Source organism: Rana temporaria, chromosome 2, assembly GCF_905171775.1.
Source record: "Rana temporaria chromosome 2, aRanTem1.1, whole genome shotgun sequence".
In the NCBI taxonomy this organism is placed as follows: Eukaryota; Metazoa; Chordata; class Amphibia; order Anura; family Ranidae; genus Rana; species Rana temporaria.
Genome location: NC_053490.1, coordinates 76597518 through 76621291, shown reverse-complemented (window position 1 = coordinate 76621291; position 23774 = coordinate 76597518). Strand labels below are relative to the sequence as shown.

At 42.2% G+C, this 23774-nt stretch overlaps 1 protein-coding gene across 8 annotated transcripts in view; it reads left to right on the top strand.

The window, feature by feature from the left end:
* NBEA (neurobeachin) overlaps positions 1 to 23774 on the top strand; it is a 793834-nt gene that overhangs the window by 258498 nt on the left and 511562 nt on the right. For all 8 annotated transcript variants that reach the window (XM_040340410.1, XM_040340408.1, XM_040340406.1 and 5 more), the window contains exons 12-15: positions 1581 to 1733; positions 2966 to 3134; positions 18984 to 19063; positions 22882 to 22944. In XM_040340410.1, the coding sequence (XP_040196344.1) occupies positions 1581 to 1733; positions 2966 to 3134; positions 18984 to 19063; positions 22882 to 22944 (465 nt within the window). The remainder of the gene's footprint in view (positions 1 to 1580; positions 1734 to 2965; positions 3135 to 18983; positions 19064 to 22881; positions 22945 to 23774) is intronic.

Genomic DNA, 23774 nt, shown 5'->3' with positions numbered 1-23774 from the left:
CTGCTGACACCAGTAGATTTAAAGTCCAGATAATTAAATATATATATATATATATATATATATATATATATATATATATATATATATATATATATATATATATATATATATATATATATATATATATATATATATATATATATATATATATATATAATCTTTTTATTGAGATTTTAATAGCAATATGGTCATTACACAAAAAAGTGAAAGGATAATTTGCAGTAACCCAAGCAGATTTTCAGGCTTTAGTCTAGAAAAATATATTGTCAGTCCACAACAGGAAAGTATTACGTGGGTGGGTGCATTTCCTGCACATCCACTGATCCTGTAATTGCAGGATCTTTAAAGGGATAAAACTACTACATAAAAACCAAGAGCTGGGTAAAGTCTCGGCCCTTATCTGAAATGAGCTGTGCTGATGGTTGTTGCAAGAGCTACTACTGTGAATAAGAGTATAACTAATTAGGCGTCTATGGCAACACTCTTCCTTACCAAAAAGTCCATCTATCTCATTTTATGTAACTATCCATACTTGAAGAGCCAATGTCTTTCGGTTCTCCTGTTGCTTTTAAAGTGGAGTTCCACCCAAAAAAAACGACTATATACCATCACATGCATAACACTACCAACAAGTTCAATAGCCACCTAAAAAAATGTTTCAAGTGTAAATATCGTAGTATATCTTTTTTTAACTGAGACTTCCGCATTTTCCCTCCCACGGGAGTAGGTGTTCCTACTCCTTTCCCCGGTGCCGCAATGTCATCTGGGAGCTCGCTGCATTGTCTCCTGGGAGCATAGTGTCCTGCTTCCCAAGAGACAATGCGGAACGCCGTCCTGCGAAATCACTTGAGATTTTACATAAGAAGTGACGCATATTGTTGCGAATACCATCACAACGGGGTGTGAACTTTCAATGACGTTGCCCGTTGTAATGGCAACCAGGAAGTTTATGACGCTACTCGCTGTAAACACTGCGCATGCGCGAGAAAGAGCGGTGAATGCTGGGAGATGAGCATTCACCGTTTCCAGGAAATCATTGCTTGTGGGCGTCACAATGCCCACAAGCAAAATGGAAACTGCCTAGAACAGATTTTAAAAGTTCTTCTTTTACTTGAAAACGGACAGAGGATATTTGAAGATACCAAAGCAGTGAGTATTACTTTGTAATGTAAAAGCCCATTGAATGCACACAAAAAAAAAAAAAAACGATTGGCCGCGGAACCTCTGCTTTAAGAACTGAGAGCTGTGAATCTCTGAACATTCATGAGTATAAAGATAAAGCTGAACAGTACCCTGGAAAAGCTTCTTGACAAACTGTTTAACCAAGATCTTAACCAAACAATTTCTAATTTTACCCTATTTCCCTTTATTTGTGTTGGTTGACTTTACCAAGCCTTCAGAAATTAATTGATATAACTTCTGATTTTCTCAACACAAGAGGAAAATCTGTCAACTGCAAAAGGGCAAACAAGTTTTTATAAAGGCTTCCCGACACATGTTATTTAACGTGAAAGAAAATAAACACAAGGATGTGCTGTAGTTACATTGTGAAGTGTTGATTGTGTACCATCTTGTTGCAGTCCTCCAGGGTACACATAACAAGAGCGGTGCTGGAGCAGTTTCTATCATTTGCGAAATACCTGGATGGTCTATCTCACGGGGCACCTTTACTGAAGCAGCTTTGTGATCATATCCTCTTCAACCCTGCCATTTGGATACACACACCAGCAAAGGTATCATACAAGTTTAATTTCTGACATTTAGAATTTATTGGTAAATACGCTTCTCATTTGGAGTTTAAAGCACCCCACTGGCCCAGTTTATTTTTATCTTTTTTTTTTTTTTTTTAATTAAGGAGTTTTATGTTTACACAGTAGTAATATTTTTCTTAGAACTTCATTTCTGGCCTTTGTAATGAATTTAAAGGAGACATAAAAGCAAAGAATTTATTAGAATCCTCACAAAGACAAATGCTAGGAGGTGATAATACCATTTTAATTGACCCCGTGAGACGATAAGACATACCAAAATGATTCATATACGGTAGTTTTCTTTAACTTTGTATCTAGCTTATATTCCACTTTAGATTTTGTTCACTAATGTAATGGATGGATCCATGCTTATTAGAAAAGTTACTACTTGAGCCTTTGTAATACAATATGCATTGTGATGTAATATTGAGTGTCAGTGTAATCTCAGGAGAGGGTAAGGAATATACTAGGTAGACATAAGTAGCAGGTAGGTACTGCAGAACTGTCAAAAACAGCTTGCAAGAGTTTGCTCCTCCTCAATCGCTATAGGGCAAGCCCCTGTGTCATTCACACAATAGACTTGAAATTCTGCAGCTTCCTATTTTCTTCCAATGCTTCCCATATTTTTCATTTGTTTGGTTTTAAGGATTATAGGGTATACTGGTTCTTAAAGATAACATTGAAAAATGCATGCTGCTGAACTCGCACAATTTCAAACTCGCATTTCAGTGCAAGTTTGGGGGTGAATTGAAAGACATTTGTGCGGGGTAATGCACAGATGTCGATTGAAATCGCCCCTGGAGTCGCCAAAAATAGTGCAGGATCTACTTTTGGAAATCGGTGCAGCGCCGCACCAACTGGGACCAGGTCATTGTCGGCAATAGGTTGAAATTTGGCATGTCGAATCACGCAAATGTGAATGGGGTTAACACTATCCTCTCCCCAGACTGACAATGCTGCTGTGCAGAGGTGCCTGCTTTACTACATCCTCTTGTCTTAGAGCGTCTGCATTCTAGATGTGTGTTACTAGATAGATCACTGGGTGAAATAATGTAAAGATTAAAAATGGAAACTAATGCAACCACTCCATCTAAGAATTGGTAAACTGCAATACATTATATTTTTGTTTTTGGATTTTACACCACTCTAACAAGTTACTCATGTTACTTTTATTGCATAGCCCCTTGTAACCGATTTGCTTCTGTCCAATTTAGGTGCAGCTCTCACTGTACACCTATCTGTCAGCTGAGTTTATTGGCACTGCCACAATCTACACCACCATCCGAAGGGTGGGAACAGTATTACAGCTAATGCACACACTGAAGTACTACTACTGGGTTGTAAATCCTGCTGACAGTAGTGGCATAAACCCTAAAGGGCTTGGTGAGTAGCTTGTACTGTGCTGTGCAATGTTTTACAATATTAATTTGATTTTATTGTTGATTGGTCTTTGAATAATCCAAATGTGTTATCAGATAATGTTTTAGTCTCAAGTATACCAACTGGTGGGGACGGAAGGAAGGTGTGGTCAACCAATCAGATCGGTTTGCTCAAAATTTTTTGGATACAAAAGAAAGTGTTCTTTCCAGGTCACCATATCCATAATGTAGCATTTTCTTTTATTTTGCAGCATAGTTCATTACTAAGAAATGAAACAACGTACTTCATCATGTTCATGTATTTTTGGAATGCATTCTGTAAAAAAAAAGGATTTTGGATGACAATAGCAAAAGCTTCATTTTATTTTTTTGCTTCCTTTTTATGTCGGGTCAATTTCTTCTAAAAGACAGAAATGATCACCCATATGTACACCACCTTCTCCCTCCTTCAAAAAGAAACAAAGCAGCATAAACGGTTGGATGATCATTTAAAGAAATAATATAGGTGTATGCTCAGAGGTGCAGAATGCCAGGGTACATTTTGGGAGATGTAACCGTGGGTTATGAATTTTCCCACCTAACTGCAAGTTGTGCAAGAACAATGTAAACGTGTGGGAGGACATACAGTTTAGCATGAAGGATGACAAAAGCCGAACTTCTTGTAATCCTTATTGTAATACTTATTCAACTCCAATTCCAAAAAAGTTGTGATGCTGTGTAAAATCTACCTAAAAAAAGAATGCAATGTTTTGCAAATCTCATAAACACATATTTTAATTACAATAGAAAACCTATAAAAAATAAGATGCTTAATCTGCCAAAATGTACAAAATAAGCTAATTTTTTAATTGATGACAGCAGCACATCTCAAAAAAGTTGGGACAGGGCCATATTTACCACAGTGTAGTATCCGCTCTTCTTTTAATAACACTCTGTAAATGTCGAACTGAGGAAACCAGTTGCTGGAGTATTGGGAGAGAAATGTTGTTCCAATCTTGCCTGATATAGGAGTCTAAACTGCTCAACAGTCCTAAATTATCTTTGTTGTATTTTTACATTTCAAGATGCACCAAATATTTTCCATTGGTAAAAGGTCTGGACTGCAGGCAGGTCGGTTAAGCACCCAAACTTTACTATGAAGTCATGCTGTTATATATGCAGTATGTGGTCTAGCATTGTCCCTCTGAAATATGCAAGGCCTTCCCTGAAAAAGACAACCTCGGGATGGAAGCATGTGCTGCTCTCTAATCTGGTTATATCGTTCGGCATTGATGGTGCCTTTCCAAATGTGCAAGCTGCCCATTTTCATACGCTCTAATGCACCCCCACATCATCAGAGATGGAGACTTTTAAATTGAGCGCTGATAAGCTAGGAGGTCCCTCTCCTCTTTAGTCCAGAGGAAGCGGTGCCCATGGTTGCCAAAACAAATGTCAATTTGTCTGACCACAGATCAGTTTTTCACTTTGCGACAGACCATTTTCAATGAGCTTTGGCCTAGAGAAGACGGCAACATTTCTGGATCATGTTCAGATAAGGCTTTGCTTAAGAGCTTTACTTTTTTTTTTTTTGGATAGCACAGCAAACTGTGTTCACAGACAGTGATTTTTGAGAGTATTCCTGAGTCCATGCAGTGATATCATCACAGAATCATGCCTGATTTTAATGCAGTGACGTAAGGGCCCGTAGGTTACGGGCATCCAATATTAAGTTTCAGCCTTATCCCTTGTGCAGAGATTATTCCAGATTCTCTTATTCTTTTTTTGATAATATATGTACTGTAGATAATGATATATTTAAAGTCTTTGCAATTTTACATTGAGTAACATTATTCTGAAATTGTTTGATAATTTTTAGACACAGCTTTCCACAGATTGGTGAACCTCTGCCCATCTTTACTTCTGATACTTTGACTCTTTAGCATGTTCTTTTTATACCCAATCATGTTACTGACCTGTTTCAGTTAACCTAATGAGTTGTAAAAATGTTCTTCAAGCTCTTCTTTGTTGGCACCACTTACTTAGCCAGCTTTTTGTTTCCCTGCCCCAACTTTTTTGAGATGTGTTGCTGCCATCATTTTCAAACATACCTTATTTTTCTCTTCAAATGGTACATTTATGTACAAATATGGCTTTTGGGATTTGCAAATCATGGCATTCTGTTTCCATGTAGATTTTGCACAGCTTCACTAGTTCTTTTGGTATTGTGGAAGAAGGGATAGAGGGCTAGATTTTAAGAAGTATAAACTTATACCAACCAATACACATGGTTTTATAATGGAACCTTGTTTTGACTGTTCTGCTTTGTTGAAAAGTGGACTCCGGCTGCTTTGTGCTTTGAGAGAAAATTGTTGCAATTTTCATTATCTTATAAACGAAGCTGAAATGTATGAATATTTTGAAGACCTGCTATTTTAGTAGCAGTGCTGTCAATATGATTTGAATGCATATTAGATTATAATCCATTGTATTGCATTACTTGCCTTTCTTTTTCTGAGAACAGACTAGAATGTGTTTGCGAATACTCAGGGGGGATACTGGTTCACTCATAACGGCATTATAATGAAAGATATGTTATTTTTCCTCCTACAGATGCACAAAAAATGGCTTTAGTTTCAGAAAAGTACAATGTGAAGAGTTTTTCTAGTTTAGAGCGTGGGCTGTTTTATCTTTTTTTTTTAAAGCAGTTGTTGTCTTCAAATAGGCAGAACTTATGTAACATTTGAAGGTTTCTGTCAGTTTATCACAAGTTAGAGACTTATACTTTGTTGCCTGCAAATTATGGAAAGTGTGGGCTGCCTTAATGTCAGTTGAAGCCTTTTTTCAAACGACCTTTTCCAATGCCAAAGTGACCTTTTAAATTCACTACTTTTAGCATGGGATTACTAAGAATATTGTAGGTAGTATAGTGATGACCTTAGAAGCATGTCATGATATTGGTAAAACAAAAAAAAAAACTTGGAATTCATAAGTCACTGAATGTGTTCATTTTCCGACATCCCCACATAAATATTGTTTCTACACCAGGTATAGGATGGCTAATGATCTGCATGTTTTTGCTGGAAAGTCCCCATAATTTATAGGAAGACAGGTGGGCATAGGGCATTCCCCCACCCCCCCCCCCTTTTGCCTTCCCCAGGCCAGTACGAATAATATATGTTGAGATGGTGACTCTTGGTGGAGAGGGAGAGACTCTACTCCCACATTCTGAGGACCTCAATTAGAGCAGGGCATTAGGTTGGTGAAAGCTGCTGATCAGACCTGCAATCACGGTGCTTGGCGGGCAGAATCTTCCAGCAAATACTTTCCTTCCTCTGAGACTTTGTGACTGAATGCCAAGAGTTTGTGCTGGAAAATTGCAAAACCATGATATTTATTGTGCTTAGTTATTATTCCATATTGTTTTCACAGCAGAGAACTTTCAGCTCAGAAAGTTTCATCCCTTACAAACTCTTTATATGTATGTAAAAAGGTGTGTTAAAATAAACCATGGGCCAGATTCACATAGAACTGCCGCGGCGTAACGTATCGTAGATACGTTACACCGCCGCAAGTTTTCATCGCAAGTGCCTGATTCACAAAGCACTTGCGATGAAATCTACGCCAGCGGCCTCTGGCGCAAGGCGGGCCAATTCAAATGGGCGTGTGCCATTTAAATTGGGCGCGCTCCCGCGTCGGACCTACTGCGCATGCTCCGTTTCCTAACTCCCGCCGTGCTTTGCGCGCCGTGACGTAATTTTTTCGAACGGCGATGCACGTAGTGTACTTCCGTATTCCCGGACGTGTTACGCAAACGACGTTAAATTTTAAATTTCGACGCGGGAACGACGGCCATACTTTTGACACGGCATGTCAAATAACGACTAAAATTTCGACGGGAAACTTGACTACGGACGACATAGCGAACGCGAAAATCCGTCGGGGATCCGCCGTAACTGCTAATTTGCATACCCGACGCTGGTTTACGACGCGAACTCCACCCAGCGGCGGCCGCGGTATTGCATCCTAAGATCCGACAGTGTAAAACAATTACACCTGTCGGATCTTCTGGATATCCATGCATAACTGATTCTATGAATCAGTCGCATAGATAGAAACAGAGATACGACAGCGTATCAGGAGAAACGCCGTCGTATCTCTTTGGTGAATCTGGCCCCATGTTCTTTAAGACAACATCCACCTTTAACCACTTAAGGACCGCCTCCTGCACATTTACGTCTGCAGAATGGCATGGCTGGGCACATGCACGTATAGGTACATCCTGTGCTAGTACTCCGAAGCTCTGGGACCGCGGGACCCGATCGTCGCTGGAGTCTCGTGATCGGTCCCCGGAGCTGAAGAACGGGGAGAGCTGTGTGTAAACACAGCTTCCCCGTTCTTCACTGTGGCGGCTTCATCGATCGTGTGATCCCTTTTATAGGGCTACACAATCTATGACGTCACACCTACAGCCACATCCCCTACAGTTAGAAACACATATTAGGTCATACATAACCCCTTCAGCGCCCCCTTGTGGTTAACTCCCAAACAGTAATTGTCATTGTCACAGTAAACAATGCATTTTAAATGCATTTTTTGCTGTGAAAATGACAATGGTCCCAAAAATGTGTCAAAATTGTCCGAAGTGTCCGCCATAATGTCGCAGTCACGAAAAAAATCGCTGATCGCCGCCATTAGGAGTAACAAATAAATAAAAATAAAAATGGAGTAAAACTATCCCCTATTTTGTAAACACTGTAAATTTTGCGCGAACAAACCGATAAACGCTTATTGTGATTTTTTTTTTTTTTTTTAACCTGAAATAGGTAGAAGAATACGTATCGGCCTAAACTGAGGAAAAAATATGTTTTTCTTTATCGTTACATCACGGGACACAGAGCGGCATTCATTACTATATGGGTTATATGGAGTACCTTCAGGTGATGGACACTGGCAATCTCAAACAGGAAATGCCCCTCCCTATATAACCCCCTCCCATAGGAGGAGTACCTCAGTTTTTACACCAGTGTCTTAGGTGTTGGTCATGGTTTAGCTTGCCTCCGCATCCTTGGGATTAGGTGAGCTAACCGGTTCTGTCCAAAGGCCTCAGCGCTAAAGTGGTCAGTAACCGGGCCCCAAACCCTTGGGGTATAGCCCATAATGCTTTTCTTTTTAGAGAGCTGGACCCTGGGCCCAGAACTTAGAAACCTTTGGGGGCCTAATGTTTCTGTTGCCAGGGTGCTATATGGGCCCAGGACAGTGGATCCTTCATAGGAACCCAGGGCCTGAAGGTCTAGACATCCCCACGGAGATGGGGGAAGATTGGGCCTCTTGCTTGGCAAAGTCCTGCAGCATGGAGCAGGTAAGTGAGGGGAAAACTTGCGGAACTTGGTTCTTAGCAGGTTTTTTCTGGGGGGTCACAGGGGACATGCCTAAAGTTATGCGCTGCATCTGGCAAACTAGTCACATATCTTAATGATAGGATGGCTCTATGTGTATTATTCCCCATAAGAAGTGACCTCCCTTGTAGTGTTGGAAAAGCATTGAGTGGGGCCTGTGTGATAATGTGTATGTGTGTGTCAGAGAGCTGTGCTTACCTGCAAGCCTCCAGGCGATGCTCCATCAGTCTTCCTCCTCTGAGCCTGCAAAGCAGGCAAAACGCTGACCTCCTCGTGGTTCCAGCTGGAGCAGAGAGGCTCCCTTCCCCCCAATCCCCCCCCCCTGTCGGCGGGCGCGCGCGTGTTATAGGCGCAATCGCGCCGTTTAGCTGAGGGGGGAAGGGCGGGTCAGTGGCTTAAGGAAGGGGCGGCCCTTCCTTTTTCGTTCCAAACAGCTCATTCGATACATTGGAACTGGGGAGGAAAGACCAGATCGGCAGCACGGGGCGCCGAGGACACACAGTGGCCAGAGAGGATATTGCAGTCTTCAGAAGACTGTTTTCAAGCCTAGAAATAGGCTGTTTCTTTTCCATCTCATAGTTTTTCTTTGCAATACTACTCAGGGGGTCAGAATGCTTTTTCTTTCCTGGATTTGAAAAAAAAAAAAAAAAAGAAGATTGAAAAAAAAAAAGTCATCTAGGGGAGAGGAAGCATTTTTTATCCCCCAAACAGGTGTTTGGGCAATTAACTATTTATAGTTCCAAGTACCAATAAACTAGCAGGTGTACCTCGGTATTGTACCATGGCATCCGGGTCAGAGGGTACAAGAGGTGGGGATTCCCCCAGAGAGTCTGAGGTCTCGGACAAAGTTATGCCGCTGCTTTCCCCACAGGGAGCCTTGGGGCCATCGGGATCTGGGGCTGGAGCTGGCGCGGGTCAGTCCAACCCTAAGATAGTCACGGACGAGGTATTACTCACCTCTTTAAAGGAGATGGAGAAAAGAATGGGAAAGATGATAGCCACAGCTATGCGGGGCAGTAAACGGATTAGATCTCCGTCGCCCGAGCGCGGACCCTCAGAAGAGGAGGTCCTTTCCTCAGGGGAATTGGACGACCTCTTGGACAAGGACCAAGTAGGTTCAGGGATCGAGGATCCGGATACAGAGGAGTCTGTAGCAGTCTCCCAAGGGGAGAGCTGGTGGATTCAAGCCTTAACGGACTTGGTCCATAATGCATTCAACTTGCCAGTACCAGATCTCCAGGTATCGACGGTTTCAGCTTTGGGCTCGCTGAGGGCGCCTCAAAGCAATGCAGTGTTTCCGATCCACCCTCTACTAGAGGGAGTTTTGTTCCAAGATTGGAACAAGCCAGATAAAATCTTCTTACCACCTAAAAGATTCTCTGCCCTATATCCTATGGAAGATAAATTTTCCAAGAAATGGGCTACTCCTGCAGTGGACGCAGCCATCTCATGTATTAACAAATCATTAACATGCCCTGTAGAAAACATACAGGTATTCAAGGATCCAGTTGATACTTAAGAACTCCTTCACTACTGCAGGGGCAGTAGTACAGCCAGCTGTGGCTGCGATTGGGGTTGCTCAAGCATTATCGGATCAAGTTAAGCAGATGCTTAAACTTATTCCTGCCCAGCAGGCAGAAGAATTTTCGGATGTCCCTAAGGCCATATGTTTTACGGTAGACGCAATTAAGGATTCTATCCAGCAAGCGTCACGTTTATCGTTATCCCTTATCCATATGAGAAGACTCTTATGGTTAAAAAGCTGGGAGGCCGAGCCCCCATGCAAGAAGCTCCTGGTAGGGTTCCCCTTCCATGGAGGACGACTCTTCGGAGAAGACCTAGATAAATACATTCAGACCATTTCAAACGGCAAAAGTACTCTCTTGCCAACTAAGAAGAAGTTTCAGGGGCCTGCGTTTAAACGACAGTACTCCCCTGGGCAGGGGCCCTCTAATGCCAAACAGTATCGACGGCCTCCTGCGAAAGCAAACTTCGGCTTCAACAGCAAGTCACAAGGACAGGCTGCTAGAGGCAGAAAGCAGTGGTTTCGCAAACCAGCAAAACCAGCCCCCAAGCCGACCTTATGAAGGGGCGCCCCCACCCACGAAGGTGGGGGGAAGGATTGCGACTCTTTTCAGAGGTCTGGGAAGCCAGCATTCCCGACGAGTGGGTACGGTCTTCCGTGGCCACGGGCTACAAATTAGATTTCCTAAGGTTTCCTCCTCCTCATTTTCAGGCGTCGAGGATTCCAAACGATCCGGAGAAGGGAGCCGCATTAATGTCGGCATTAAATCATCTACTTTCCCAGGAAGTAATAGTAGAGGTACCAGTCCTGGAACAGGGGCTGGGTTTCTACTCCAACCTATTCATCATCCCAAAGGCCAATGGAGATGTCAGGCCAATTTTGGACCTAAAGATGGTAAACGCATACCTAAAAGTCCGCTCATTTCGGATGGAATCCGTGCGGTCAGCAGCTGCCACACTCCAAAAGGACGACTTCATGGCGTCCATAGACATAAAGGATGCCTACCTTCATGTTCCAATTTATCAGCCACATCAAAGATATCTACGCTTCATGGTGGCTTCACGTCATTTCCAATTCGTGGCGCTTCCCTTCGGGTTGGCTACGGCCCCCCGGGTGTTCACGAAAGTCCTAGCTCCAATCCTAGCCAAGCTAAGGATCCAAGGGGTCACGATCCTAGCATACCTGGACGACCTCCTAGTCATAGATCACTCGTCTCCCGGCTTGGAGCAAGCAGTGGCCCTCACGGTCCAATACCTCGAGAAGTTCGGCTGGGTCCTAAATCGAGAAAAGTCAGCTTTCCTGCCCACAAGGCAGTTGGAATATCTCGGCATGAGATTAGACACAGAACAACAAAGAGTGTTTCTACCTCTGAGGAAGGTCAAAGCCATCAAGGAATTAATCCTACTGGTTCTAAGCAAGAAGGAACCGACTATTCGCCTATGTATGAGGTTACTAGGCAAGATGGTGGCCACATTCGAGGCGGTACCATACGCCCAGAGCCACACTCTCATCCTGCAGGCAGCCATCCTGTCAGCATGGAGCAGAAGGCCACAGGCCTTGGATATCCCGTTGCCGCTCTCAGCAAGAGTCCGACAAAATCTGTGTTGGTGGTTAGACCCTCAGAATCTACTGAAGGGGAAGTCTTTCAGCCCAGTGGCTTGGAAGATAGTGACCACAGACGCCAGCCTGACGGGCTGGGGAGCAATTTTGGATGGTTGCACTCGCCAAGGTACTTGGGCAACGCCAGAGAAGCAGTTGCCCATCAACATCTTGGAGCTCAGAGCTGCTCGACTAGCCCTCAGGGCTTGGACGTCAAAATTGCAGGGGTTCCCGGTGAGAATTCAATCAGACAATGCCACGGCCGTGGCATACATAAATCACCAAGGGGGAACCAGGAGTCAAGCCGCTCAGAGAGAGGTGAGCTTGATTCTCCTATGGGCAGAGGCTCATGTGCCCTGCATATCGGCAATATTCATTCCAGGAGTGGACAACTTTCAGGCGGACTTCTTAAGCCGCCAGACTCTATTGCCGGGGGAATGGTCTCTGCATCCACAAATCTTTCAAGCACTCTGCCAAAGATGGGGAGTGCCGGACGTGGATATCATGGCATCGAGACTCAACAAGAAGCTAGACAGGTTCATGTCCCGCTCAAGGGATCCGATGGCCTGCGGAACCGATGCGTTGGTTTGCCCTTGGCATCAGTTCAAACTTCTTTATGCGTTTCCCCTGCTCCAGTTACTACCCCGCCTGCTGCGCAGGATCCGGGTGGAGCACATACCAGTCATCCTGGTAGCTCCAGCATGGCCCAGAAGGGCATGGTACTCACTAATCTTAAGGATGGTAGTGGGAGACCCTTGGACTCTTCCTCTACGGCCAGACCTGCTATCGCAAGGTCCGATCCTCCACCCTGCCTTACGGCATCTAAATTTGACGGCCTGGAAGCTGAATCCCTGATTCTCAGGGGTAGAGGTCTGTCTCAGAGAGTAATCTCTACCCTAATCAGAGCCAGGAAACCGGTCTCTAGGGTGATTTATCACAGGGTCTGGAAGGCCTATGTAGGCTGGTGTGAGTCCAAGCTATGGCTTCCTCGCAAGTTCACCATCGATAGAGTTTTAAGTTTTCTCCAGCTAGGAGTGGATAAAGGATTGGCATTAAGCACAATCAAAGGACAGATTTCGGCTCTGTCAGTGTGGTTTCAGCGGCCGCTGGCCACCCACTCGCTGGTTAAGACCTTCCTTCAAGGGGTCTTACGTATTAAACCTCCAGTTAAATCCCCGCTTTGTCCGTGGGATTTAAATCTTGTTCTGTCAAGTTTACAGAAACAACCGTTTGAGCCGTTGGCTGAAATTCCTTTGGTTTTACTGACAAGGAAGTTAGTATTTTTGGTCGCCATAGTTTCCGCAAGAAGAGTATCGGAACTGGCGGCCTTATCCTGTAAGGAACCATATCTTATTTTTCATAAGGACAGGGTCGTTCTCCGCCCTCATCCTTCCTTCCTACCGAAGGTTATATCCAGTTTTCATTTGAACCAGGATTTGGTATTACCATCCTTCTTCCCTAAACCTACTTCCAGAAAGGAAGGGTTGCTGCATACCTTGGATATTGTCAGGGCCATGAAGGCCTATCTTAAAGCTACAAAGAAGATCCGGAAAACAGATGTGCTGTTCATTTTACCGGATGGGCCCAAGAAGGGGCAGGCAGCTGCAAAGTCCACCATTTCTAGGTGGATTAAGCAATTAATCACTCAGGCCTACGGCTTGAAAGGGTTGCCTCCTCCAGTATCATTAAGGGCTCATTCTACTAGGGCCATGGGCGCCTCCTGGGCAGCACACCACCAGATCTCTATGGCTCAAGTTTGCAAGGCGGCAACCTGGTCTTCTGTCCACACGTTTACAAAATTCTACCAGTTGGACGTAAGAAGGAATACTGATACAGCCTTTGGGCAGGCAGTGCTGCAGGCTGCAGTTTGAGACCCTCGGATTCCGGGGGCTCCTCTTTTTTGAGTTAAATTTAAAATTTAAGATTATTTTTCTCAACTAAGTTGGATTTATTATGATTTGAGTATATCTCTAAATTAAATCCTTTTGTCTTGGAGATGTTCTCCCTCCCCTCATTGTCAGCATTGCTTTGGGACATCCCATATAGTAATGAATGCCGCTCTGTGTCCCGTGATGTAACGATAAAGAAAAAGATTTTTAATACAGCTTACCTGTAAAATCTTTTTCTTGGAGTACATCACGGGACACAGAGCTCCCACCCCTCTTTTGGGGGACCATTTTGGGAGGCATACTGCTTGCTACAAAACTGAGGTACTCCTCCTATGGGAGGGGGTTATATAGGGAGGGGCATTTCCTGTTTGAGATTGCCAGTGTCAACACCTGAAGGTACTCCATATAACCCATATAGTAATGAATGCTGCTCTGTGTCCCGTGATGTACTCCAAGAAAAAGATTTTACAGGTAAGCTGTATTAAAAATCTCTTTTTTTTTATATTTTTTGGGGGAATATATATTATAGCAAAAAGTAAAAAAAATTGCATTTTTTTCAAAATTGTCGCTTTATTTTTGTTTATAGCGCAAAAAATAAAAACCGCAGAGGTGATCAAATACCACCAAAAGAAAGCTCTATTTGGGGGAAAAAAAGGACGCCAATTTTGTTCGGGTACCACGGCGCACGACCGCGCAATTGTCTGTTAAAGCGACGCAGTGCCGAATCACAAAACCTGGCCGGGTCCTTTAGCTGCCTAAAGGGGTGGGTCTTAAGTGGTTAACAAAGGTCACAAATCGCTGCAGTATTGTGGCACACTTTGTTTGACACACTTTCATTGGCCCTTAGAATTCTGTCCTTACTATTATAATGTAAATGAACTGTGTTTGCCTCCCAAGCCAAAGGTTCCAAGTCCTTCCCTGCTATAAAGCACCTTTTTGGTACCTTTATAGATAGATTCAAAAAATAGATTATTGATCATTTCCTTTTTTTTTTTGTCAAAATGTGGATATCTTCTTTGTCTTGTAGGGGTTTTTTCTTTACACAGCACTTTTTGTCCATTAAAGTGGTTGTTAACCCACTTGGCTCCGTTTTTATCATCCTCTCTGTAATATTAAATAATGTGCTGCACGTGTTTTATAGAACATCTGCCGCTAAATACCTTTTTTTTATAGCGCCATTTAGAGCTGATAATTCCGGCTATCTCTCTCCTCTGTCTAGCTGACAAAGGTGGGCAGAGCTGAGACTCCCCCATTGACATCAGCCATGAGGAGGACAGGAGAAGAGGAGAGATGGCCACTATTGAATAGGGTATTTAGCTGCTTTTAAAAAACACACACGTGCAGTGCAGCACATCATTTAATAGTGCAGAGAGGATGGTAGCAACAAATATGATACCAGCAGGAAGGGGGGGGGGCTGGTAATAGCTGACAGGCAGAGAGGAGAGGAGGACACAGGACAGCAGGCTGCAGATGGCAGAGGCACATAAACTGACCACAGTATCAGGGCTCCGCAGCCATGATGCACCTTGGTCAATTTTAATAGGGGAGGGCAGAAACTTGCAGGATCATCCAGTTTTTTTTTAGGTTTTAACACGGGGCCAAATTACACAGCACAAGCACTGTGCTGTATAAAATGCTTTAAAGGAACAGGATCCATTTATTTTTTTGGTTAACAAACGCTTTCATCTCCCAAGGAATACTGCCAACAACCAGTTGTAAACCATCTCCATTCTAAAATTTCTGTACAGTATTTAGGCTATAGGGCAAATTTCAAGTCCGTCCTTTACTAAAGCCCCATAATTTTTCTAAATTGTCCAATAGAAGGCAATGCAAGGCTCCTGGCTATTCCTTTTTTGCTCCTAAAATGCACTTCTATGTAACCATCTTACCCATGAATTATACTGTGTGCTGCATTCAGATCCCTAGTTAAAAGAAACCGGTATTGTAACACAAGGTATTACGGAAGCTGCTATTTCAGACCTGTAAGTGCTAGATGCCTGCTTGTTTGACTTCAGCAGTTTGAGTGACTGACCTGTAACGGGCACGCAAGTCAGAACTACTGGCTCAGGATCAGCAAATAATGTACCAGAAAGTCAACATCTTTTTTTTTTATTTATTTTTTTCAGTTTGTAAACTCTGCACTGCCAGTGCAAAATCCAGGTCTACCAGCTTTACTGATACTTTTTTACAGAGCAAGGTTCTTTGAGGTTGTCAGGAAAAATAAGGGCCACACAAAATTATTACCCATCTCATTCCATGGCTCGGTCTGCCAGTTGGCCAGTCTTTTTTATTTTATTAATGGGTTTCTCTAGATGTGAAAATGAGTTGTATCCAGGAACTGAAATCTTGCTTCTGTATAGAACATTAGTTATTTCTGGCACATTTCTTACAAGTACAGCCAATTTTAAGATTTGCCGAGCTTGTAGCTGCTCATTCAGGCTAATTTGTTGTGCTTAGATGTAGCTGTAAGAACTTGTAACTTTATGCCTCGCTAAATTGAGAATACAGTACATATGATCTGTGGGAAGAAGTCTGGTCATTGTAGCCATTGGGGTATGTAAAACAACAAACTTACAGTGTGTACCAGGCATTAGTGTTCACATGTTTTTGCCGCCACCAGTGGCAAAAACTACCTACCCTGCAAAACCACTTGTGCACTTTAATGAGATAATCATAAGGAATACACAGTATGGATTTACATATTTTTTTTAAATGTAATCCCTTCTCTGAGACCTCCATTTTTAACTTGAATATGACCGAGAGATTTACTGCACATAATCTTTATCAGATGGCTAAACTCACTAAACACTTGCCAGCCACAAATATTTGTATTACTTGCAGTAGAGTTGAAGCAAAACAGTTTTATGTGGTTGATGGTAGTGTTTAAAGGCCAAAATAAATATATAGTCTTAATGTGCGAATCCTGCAGAAACAATAGCAAGGAGTTACAAAGAGGGAAGTCAATATAGTATCATTTGAAAAAAGAAAGGATTACAGAAAATGTTTCGAAATCCTTTCTTTTTTCAATATGCAGCTAAATTGCCGTGCCTCTCTTTTCTGAGGCATTTCAAATGTGGAGAGGAGGCAATTCGACATCTCCTCACCACCTGTTCCACCATGTAAATGCTACAGCAACAGAGAGGCGTTTGCGCCATGTACTCATTCGCTTGAACGAGTTGTGTTCAGTGGCTGTAATGGTCACTGACTGCAACAGGGGTGATATTTTTGCCACAGGTGCGAAGCAAAGCATCACGTCAGTGGCATCTGGACACCCCTGTCCACTGCCTTTAGAGCTTAAGGGGGACTAAAAACACGGCTCAACTGCATGTTTCTAACACTCCACCAACTGCAAATCTAAACGACCCTCACTCTGAGCAGCCAATCCATAATTGGCTTAGGGCAGGTCGGTGAGAAAAAAGTTTTGTTTAATGGGTTACTTTCTGCACTCCATTGCCTTTTGTAACATGTGAACCAAGTTTCGGTGTAAATTAAACGTGTTTATGTGAATGCAACTCAGTTTATTGGAAAGGAAAAGGTCTTTGGTGAAAGGTGTGTGTGATTGGTACCCATTCGGACAGCACTCAGTGTAAGATATTGTTTTCCTTTAGGGCAGAACGCTTCTCTGAACTGATTATTGAATGAAGAGTATTCAGATAGAGTGCATCTATTCTGTAGGCATGCCATAGAGAATTACTATTGGAGCGTGCACATTTGCCTATTTAAGAGAAAGCAGATATGTGTGAACTCAATACAACAGCAGATAAAAAGCGCTGACCGTGTAGCTAGTAATTTATTATTTTCATCTCTGGAGATTTAGTACACCTTGTCTGAACTCCATTTCTGTATATTTGATTTAAAATGCAGTTCCTGCTTTGTAGAAAGACGCCTGTCATAGTGGGATGACGTGAGAGCTCAGTGTTATATATAATTATTATATTATAATTCAGTTTCAAAGGGTAAAATCAACATGCATTCTTGCTATGGATATGCAGTCTTCATGTGTGCTGCCCCCTTATCCCCAATAGATCTGTCTTTTTTCTAGCAGCTGAGCAGTGGAGAGCTCCATTAGACTTTCTTATTTTCATTGTGAAAGGTCACTAAGCAAGCATAGGAAGTAAACAAAAATCTCTATTAAAATTGGATTGTTCCTTTTTTTTTTGCAGACTAAAAAAAATATCACTTGTACAGTTGAAGGTGTTCTTGATGAGAGATCTGCCTGTCTGTAGCAGTAATTATAATTCCAATCTGAATCCTAAAAAACGACAGGAGGATTTGGTGCAGTGGGAATAGTTGTGATAATTCTAAATCTGCCTGCACAGATTCTGCCACTTTGCCTAAAAGTTAGGCCTCATACGCATTGGATGTTTTTTCAGCTTCTCCTAGGGGCGTCTGGCATTTTTTTCTTGCGTCTAAACACCCCTGCATGTAATTTTATGTGTGAATGCATAGGCTTTTAGAGACAGGGGAAAAATAAGGACTGCAAGTGCGTCCAGGTGCAGCAGAGTTTTGGCAGAAAAAAATGGCTGATGCTTCGAAACACATGTAATTGCAACTAAACGTGCAGTTAGCATATGAGCGTTAATTCATTTCAGTGGCCAGAATGAATGAATATTCTGTATTATTAACGTCCAAGCCAATGACCTGTGTGCATGCGCCTAAATGCGTTACACACTTTTATAAGCATCAGGCTTTTTTCTGCCAAAAATACTGTTGTCAAGAGGAAAGGCTTTTAGGAGAGTTGGCAACCAACATGTACTGAGGCCTTAAGAGATCCTCGAAAATGTGCTCTGTCAAGGCAGGCCTGAGAATCTTTGGTCTGTTGGCAGACAAAATGGCTGTAGACCCAAAATGTTAGCATAAGGGATGGTTACATTCAAGCTGTGCTGAAAGCCACAAGTCAAAAAGAGCTGTAGTTTTAAGGGCAGATCCACAAAAGGATTACGCCGGTGTATCTACTGATACGCCGGCATCATTTTAAATTTCCTGCGTCGTATCTTTGTTTTGTATCCACAAAACAAGATACGATGGCATCTGGGCTCGATCCGACAGGCATACGTCTTAGTACGCCGTCGGATCTAAGCTGCAATTTTTCGGCGGCCGCTAGGTGGCGTTCCCGTCAAAATCCGCGTTGAGTATGCAAATTAGCTATTTACGGCGATCCACGAATGTACGCTACGCTCGGCGCAATAATGCGCTGTTGTACGAGGATACACCCCTTAGTGTGGGGTAAGGCATGTTTATAAAGTGCTTCCATACTGCTGTATATATTGGGAGCACACTGCTAATGGAACCAATGCAAATTACACTTTTCCTAGGCATGGATAGGCCATTTGCCTTCCTAAATAGTGATCGGCTTTAGGTAAATGATGGCTATGAACAGAACCATATAGAGTTATGTAAACTGTTTTCTTGAGCATGATCTACCTACCATAGGAAACCTAACTGTACATGTTTTTTTCATTTAGATGGCGCCCGACCTTCTCAGAAAGAAATCATTTCCCTGAGAGCATTTATGTTGCTGTTTCTGAAGCAGCTCATTTTAAAGGTAATGCATTCTCTTTGTGGATGTGAATATGTTTTCCAGTTTAATTATTAATTCCTGACATAAGCTGAGGAATAGGTAAAACATTAGATATTTTCTAAACTATCTTTGGCTTCTTGCTAAGGCTTTACTTTGGATTCTGTTTTTCATCTGGTTTTATATATCATAATTACGCAATGTTGGCATTGCATATTCATTTATTTGCTTTCTCTTCCATGTTTTAAAACTGCAGCTTGGTGCAGTCCTGATTAATTCAATTTCTGAGTTCAAAATACAATAAATCATTGTCTCTTTTGGAGCTCCTACCAGTTCTAAAAGTATGCGTTACAAACTAGTATAGCAAAAAATACCCATAATAATGCTTGCATATAATCCAGTAATCCTCAGATATTTAAAAATCCCAAACAAGTCTAATATTTAACATATGTATGTATTTAAACAGCCTATAAAAAAATCATACCCAGTACATCCAGGTGTAGGGAGCGTGTTAATCTCTCCTTCTTCTTTTTTTTTTTTTTTTAAATCAGAAAATGTTTTCTTGTACAAGAAAATATAAGGTACAAACATTCAAGTATAGACTTCATATGCAGTTAGTAAGTATTCAAAGTTTCGTTTTACTCTACATAAAGTATGAACTTGTTTGCAAAGAGTCCACACTATTCAAACAGCGGTATTTTAACCTCTAGTAACGATACAATAAAAAACCCAAAACAATACAAAAAACGGGAAAAAAAAACACTCTTGCAGTGTACGTAGCCCATCCCTACATAGGTATATATTGCGTCAAATCTGTTCTCTGCCATCAGGCACACCACGCATATTAACGCATTAAGTTTGAAGTATTCTGGTAAATATAGGCTGAGAGGGAGCCACCCCATGAGTGTCCAGCCACTCCTGCCATATTTCTTTAAATTTCTGAGGGGTATTCCTGTGAAGGTACGTATTTTTTTTTTCCCGTATTAGTATGTGGTTTACCGGTTGAACCCACTGCCGACAGGTAGGTGTATGGGGGCTGACCCAAATCTTACTATCAGCTTTCTAGTCGAATACAGCAATCTGACGAGTGCTACATAAGTAGGCAGGGACACAGGTCTTCCATTAATCCACCCAAAATACACATAACTGAGTTAAAGTCAAGTTGAACCTGATATATATTATTAATCGACTAGATAACCTCCTGCCAGTATCAACAGCTTGGGGAATCTTCATAACATATGAATGAGATTTCCTTGATGTATTTGATGCTTTGTACATATGGGAGAGTCCCGCCTTCCCCACAGTGTGCGGTATGCACGGTGAAGGATAAACAGGTGAGATAATTTATGCACTGCTGACACCAGGGGGCAAGTTGCCAAAATTTGTTTCCAGGTATCCCCATATATGCGGCCAACATCTACCTCCTATTTTTCTCTACAAGGCAACACGTTCGGGCCTGAACATAAGACAGTAAGAAGGCATATATCCTAGAGATCCCTTTCTTATTGGATGTGGAGAAAATATCAAGGCATGTGGAGTCTTCTATCTGCAAAGTAGAATTCCTGGCCTGCATCCTGAGAGCATGACGCAGTTGTATGTACATATAATATCTATTCCGAAGTAAGGGGAACTCTATACAAAGTTGATCAAAGGATTTCACTTCCTGCCCGACAAAACGTTGTGATAAATATTTAACTCCTGCTGCTATACAGGTGGAATCGTTTACAAGTTTAACCACCTCCTTGTAGGACCTATTGCGCCAAATAGGGGTACAGGGAAGAAAAACAGTGAGTCCCATTCTACGCTTCAATTCCACCCAACGTTTTAATAAAAGCTGTATTGTGGGACATTGAGAAGGCAAGTCTGGCAGGCCCATTTCCAGCTGAGACAAAGCGGAAAACTTCTCTAAGGATCATATCCACAAGGTTCTAGAGAGGTCAGCCACCAACGGGAGATCTCATCCAGTCAACTGCTGCAATTGGGTGGCCAGAAAGTATGTAAGAGAATGAGGAACCACCAGTCCCCCCTGGTCTTTGGGATACTGCAAGGTAGTCAATTTAACCCTCGCTACTCCATATTTCCAGAGCAACTCTCTCTACTTGGAGTCTCTGCTAGTGAACCAAAATGTTGGGATCAATACAGGAGCATTATGGAGAACATACAATAACTGGGGAGCCCACACCATTTTGATGAGGTTGGCCCTGCCAGTAACAGATAAATGGAACTTACAACAGCTGGCGCACTTCTGCTTACATTTTTGGAGGAGGGATATTAGTTTCAGTGCTATATATTCTCCAAAATCTCCCATCACTGAAACACCCAAATGCTTGAATGAAGTAACCACAGTCACCTGGGAAGCTATAGAGATTCGTGGATAGGGAGTCCAATGGCAGTAGCGAGGATTTGTGCCAATTACTGGAAAATCTTGAATGCTGCCCAAATTCGTCAATAAGTTGCATGACAGCCTCCAGGGAGGCTGCTGTATCACCCAGGTATATCAGGGTGTCATCAGCATGAAGGGAAAGTTTGCCTACCCTCTCACCTCTATGGAACCCCACTATATCTGGAGATGCTCTCACCCTGCCTAGTCCCATGATGCAATGGAAAGGCCTCCGAGCGTTCCCCATTAATGCAAATTTGCGCACTGGGAGTTACATATAGAAATTTAATCCAGGCAAGAAAGGATTTCCGAACTTTAAATTTACATAACACAGCCCATAAGTATCTCCACTCTACGCTGTCAAAGGCTTTGGAAGCATTGAGTGAGGACACTGCCCTATTGCCCGTATTATCCACTGGCAACTGTATATTTAGAAATAACCTTCTGATATTCAGTGCTGTTAAGACTCGATGGAGAGATCAGTCAGTGTGTCCTTCTCCATGCGCCGCAAGCCACGCCTCCCCCAATCTCTCCTTTTTACTGCAACATGATTGTACTTGTGGTTAGCAACCAGCACTGTCACATAGTGGGAAGGGAGAGAGCCCTGTATAAATTCTGGGTCCCAACAAAGGACTTGATATGGCTAAAACGGAGCTGCATTGAAGTGAACCCATTAATGTACCCTACATTAACCAGGCATAGGCTTGCTTTAAGTCTAATCCTTTTTTTTTTGTTTAAGTTGTCTCTTTTACGTAAATTGTACCACTGTTGATTAAAGATTTTAAAGCGGTTGCGGCACGTTAAAATTAGTTTTTCTGTCACTTTCTATTGTGGAGCAGTTTAACGCTCCATAAACACTGCAAAACCGTGCATAGGGCGTTTAGGGAGCGTTTTTAACACTTGTAAAACGCCCCATTCTAAAGCTCATTGACTCTGATGCCCGTACTTACGCCATACAAACGCTATAGGAGCGTTTGTTGAGCGTCAGAAATGTTGTCAAGTGTGAACAAGCACTTAAATGTATGGGTTTACTTCCGCTTTAAACATTTCTCCATCCAGTCCTCCTTCCTACACCTCCCGTGGAATATACCTCATTGACCTTTGTAAATAAAGTTCTCTGGTGCTCCTATGCTAGTTCTGTTTTTTATAAGTTAAGCCCCGTACACACAATCCGAAAATCGGACAACAGATCGTGCGTTTTGTTTTTTTTGCATGCTAGTCGCATATGGAACATGAAGAGTTTACTAAAATTATGAACATTTTTGTAAGACAGAATGAAAAAATCGGACGTTATGTCATGTGTTGTAGTGTATTTGTATTGTATTTACGGACGACAACTGTACTGATTAAACTGAAATCGTACGATCTGGAAAATTATTCCAGCTGCACTTGCAAAGTTCACAGTCTATTTGTCTTTATTAAATCAATCCCTATAAGTTTGATTAACATTTTGTTTTTTCTTCAGGACCGAGGGGTCAAAGAAGATGAACTACAGAGCATTTTAAATTACCTGCTAACGATGCATGAGGTATGTCTCTATTTTTTCTTAAAACCTGTTAATGGGGTTATTGACATTTTATAGGATTGCTGTATAATATTACAGATGGAATTCATGTGTCTACTTGAGTTCTAAAAGTTTTTTCAGGCGGCACATTTGTGCATAGTCTTGATGGACTTCCCAGAGTGTCTAAAAATAAATGTGCTTTCATCTTGTCTGATTTTTGATGGTTTAACGGAGCGTCACAACTGACCATCTAATGCATCATTCTGCAATTTGTGACACACACAGCACTGGCGATGGTTGCTCTAAATGGAGCTGAAACACAGCAGGCTTTGAGATATAGTTTTAGGGCAAAGTTGGGGACATACATAGTAGGTGCTGCCTGATGGCGTGTGGTTGGAAAGACACAGTTATGTGCTGTTAAAGTACATTTAAATCCTATGTGCTGTTAAAGTACATTTAAATCCTAACTGTGTGTGATATTTAGTTTGCTAAAGAACTTTGTATAAAAAGCATTGCTGTTTTTTCAAATAAAATGTATTAACCTTTCTACCATTCTTTGTTCTATATCAGCACTGATGATTTTCCGTAGTCTCTTTTGCAGTGACTTCCCATGTACTTGCATGAACTAAAATATCTGCTGCGCATCCTTTTCTAAGTGGATTCCTGATAACGGTGTAACTCGTGCAATGAGTGTCAGCATGTCTGCTTGTAGTCTCCATTACAAGCAGACCGATCCAGTGTAGGCTTCCTGAAGAAAGGGGGGGTGGGTACAAGTCCAATCACCCTGCAGAAGAAGAGAGACAGCAGCAGTGGCTGGTTTTTATTACAGTAAACTCCAACACATAAGCAAAGTG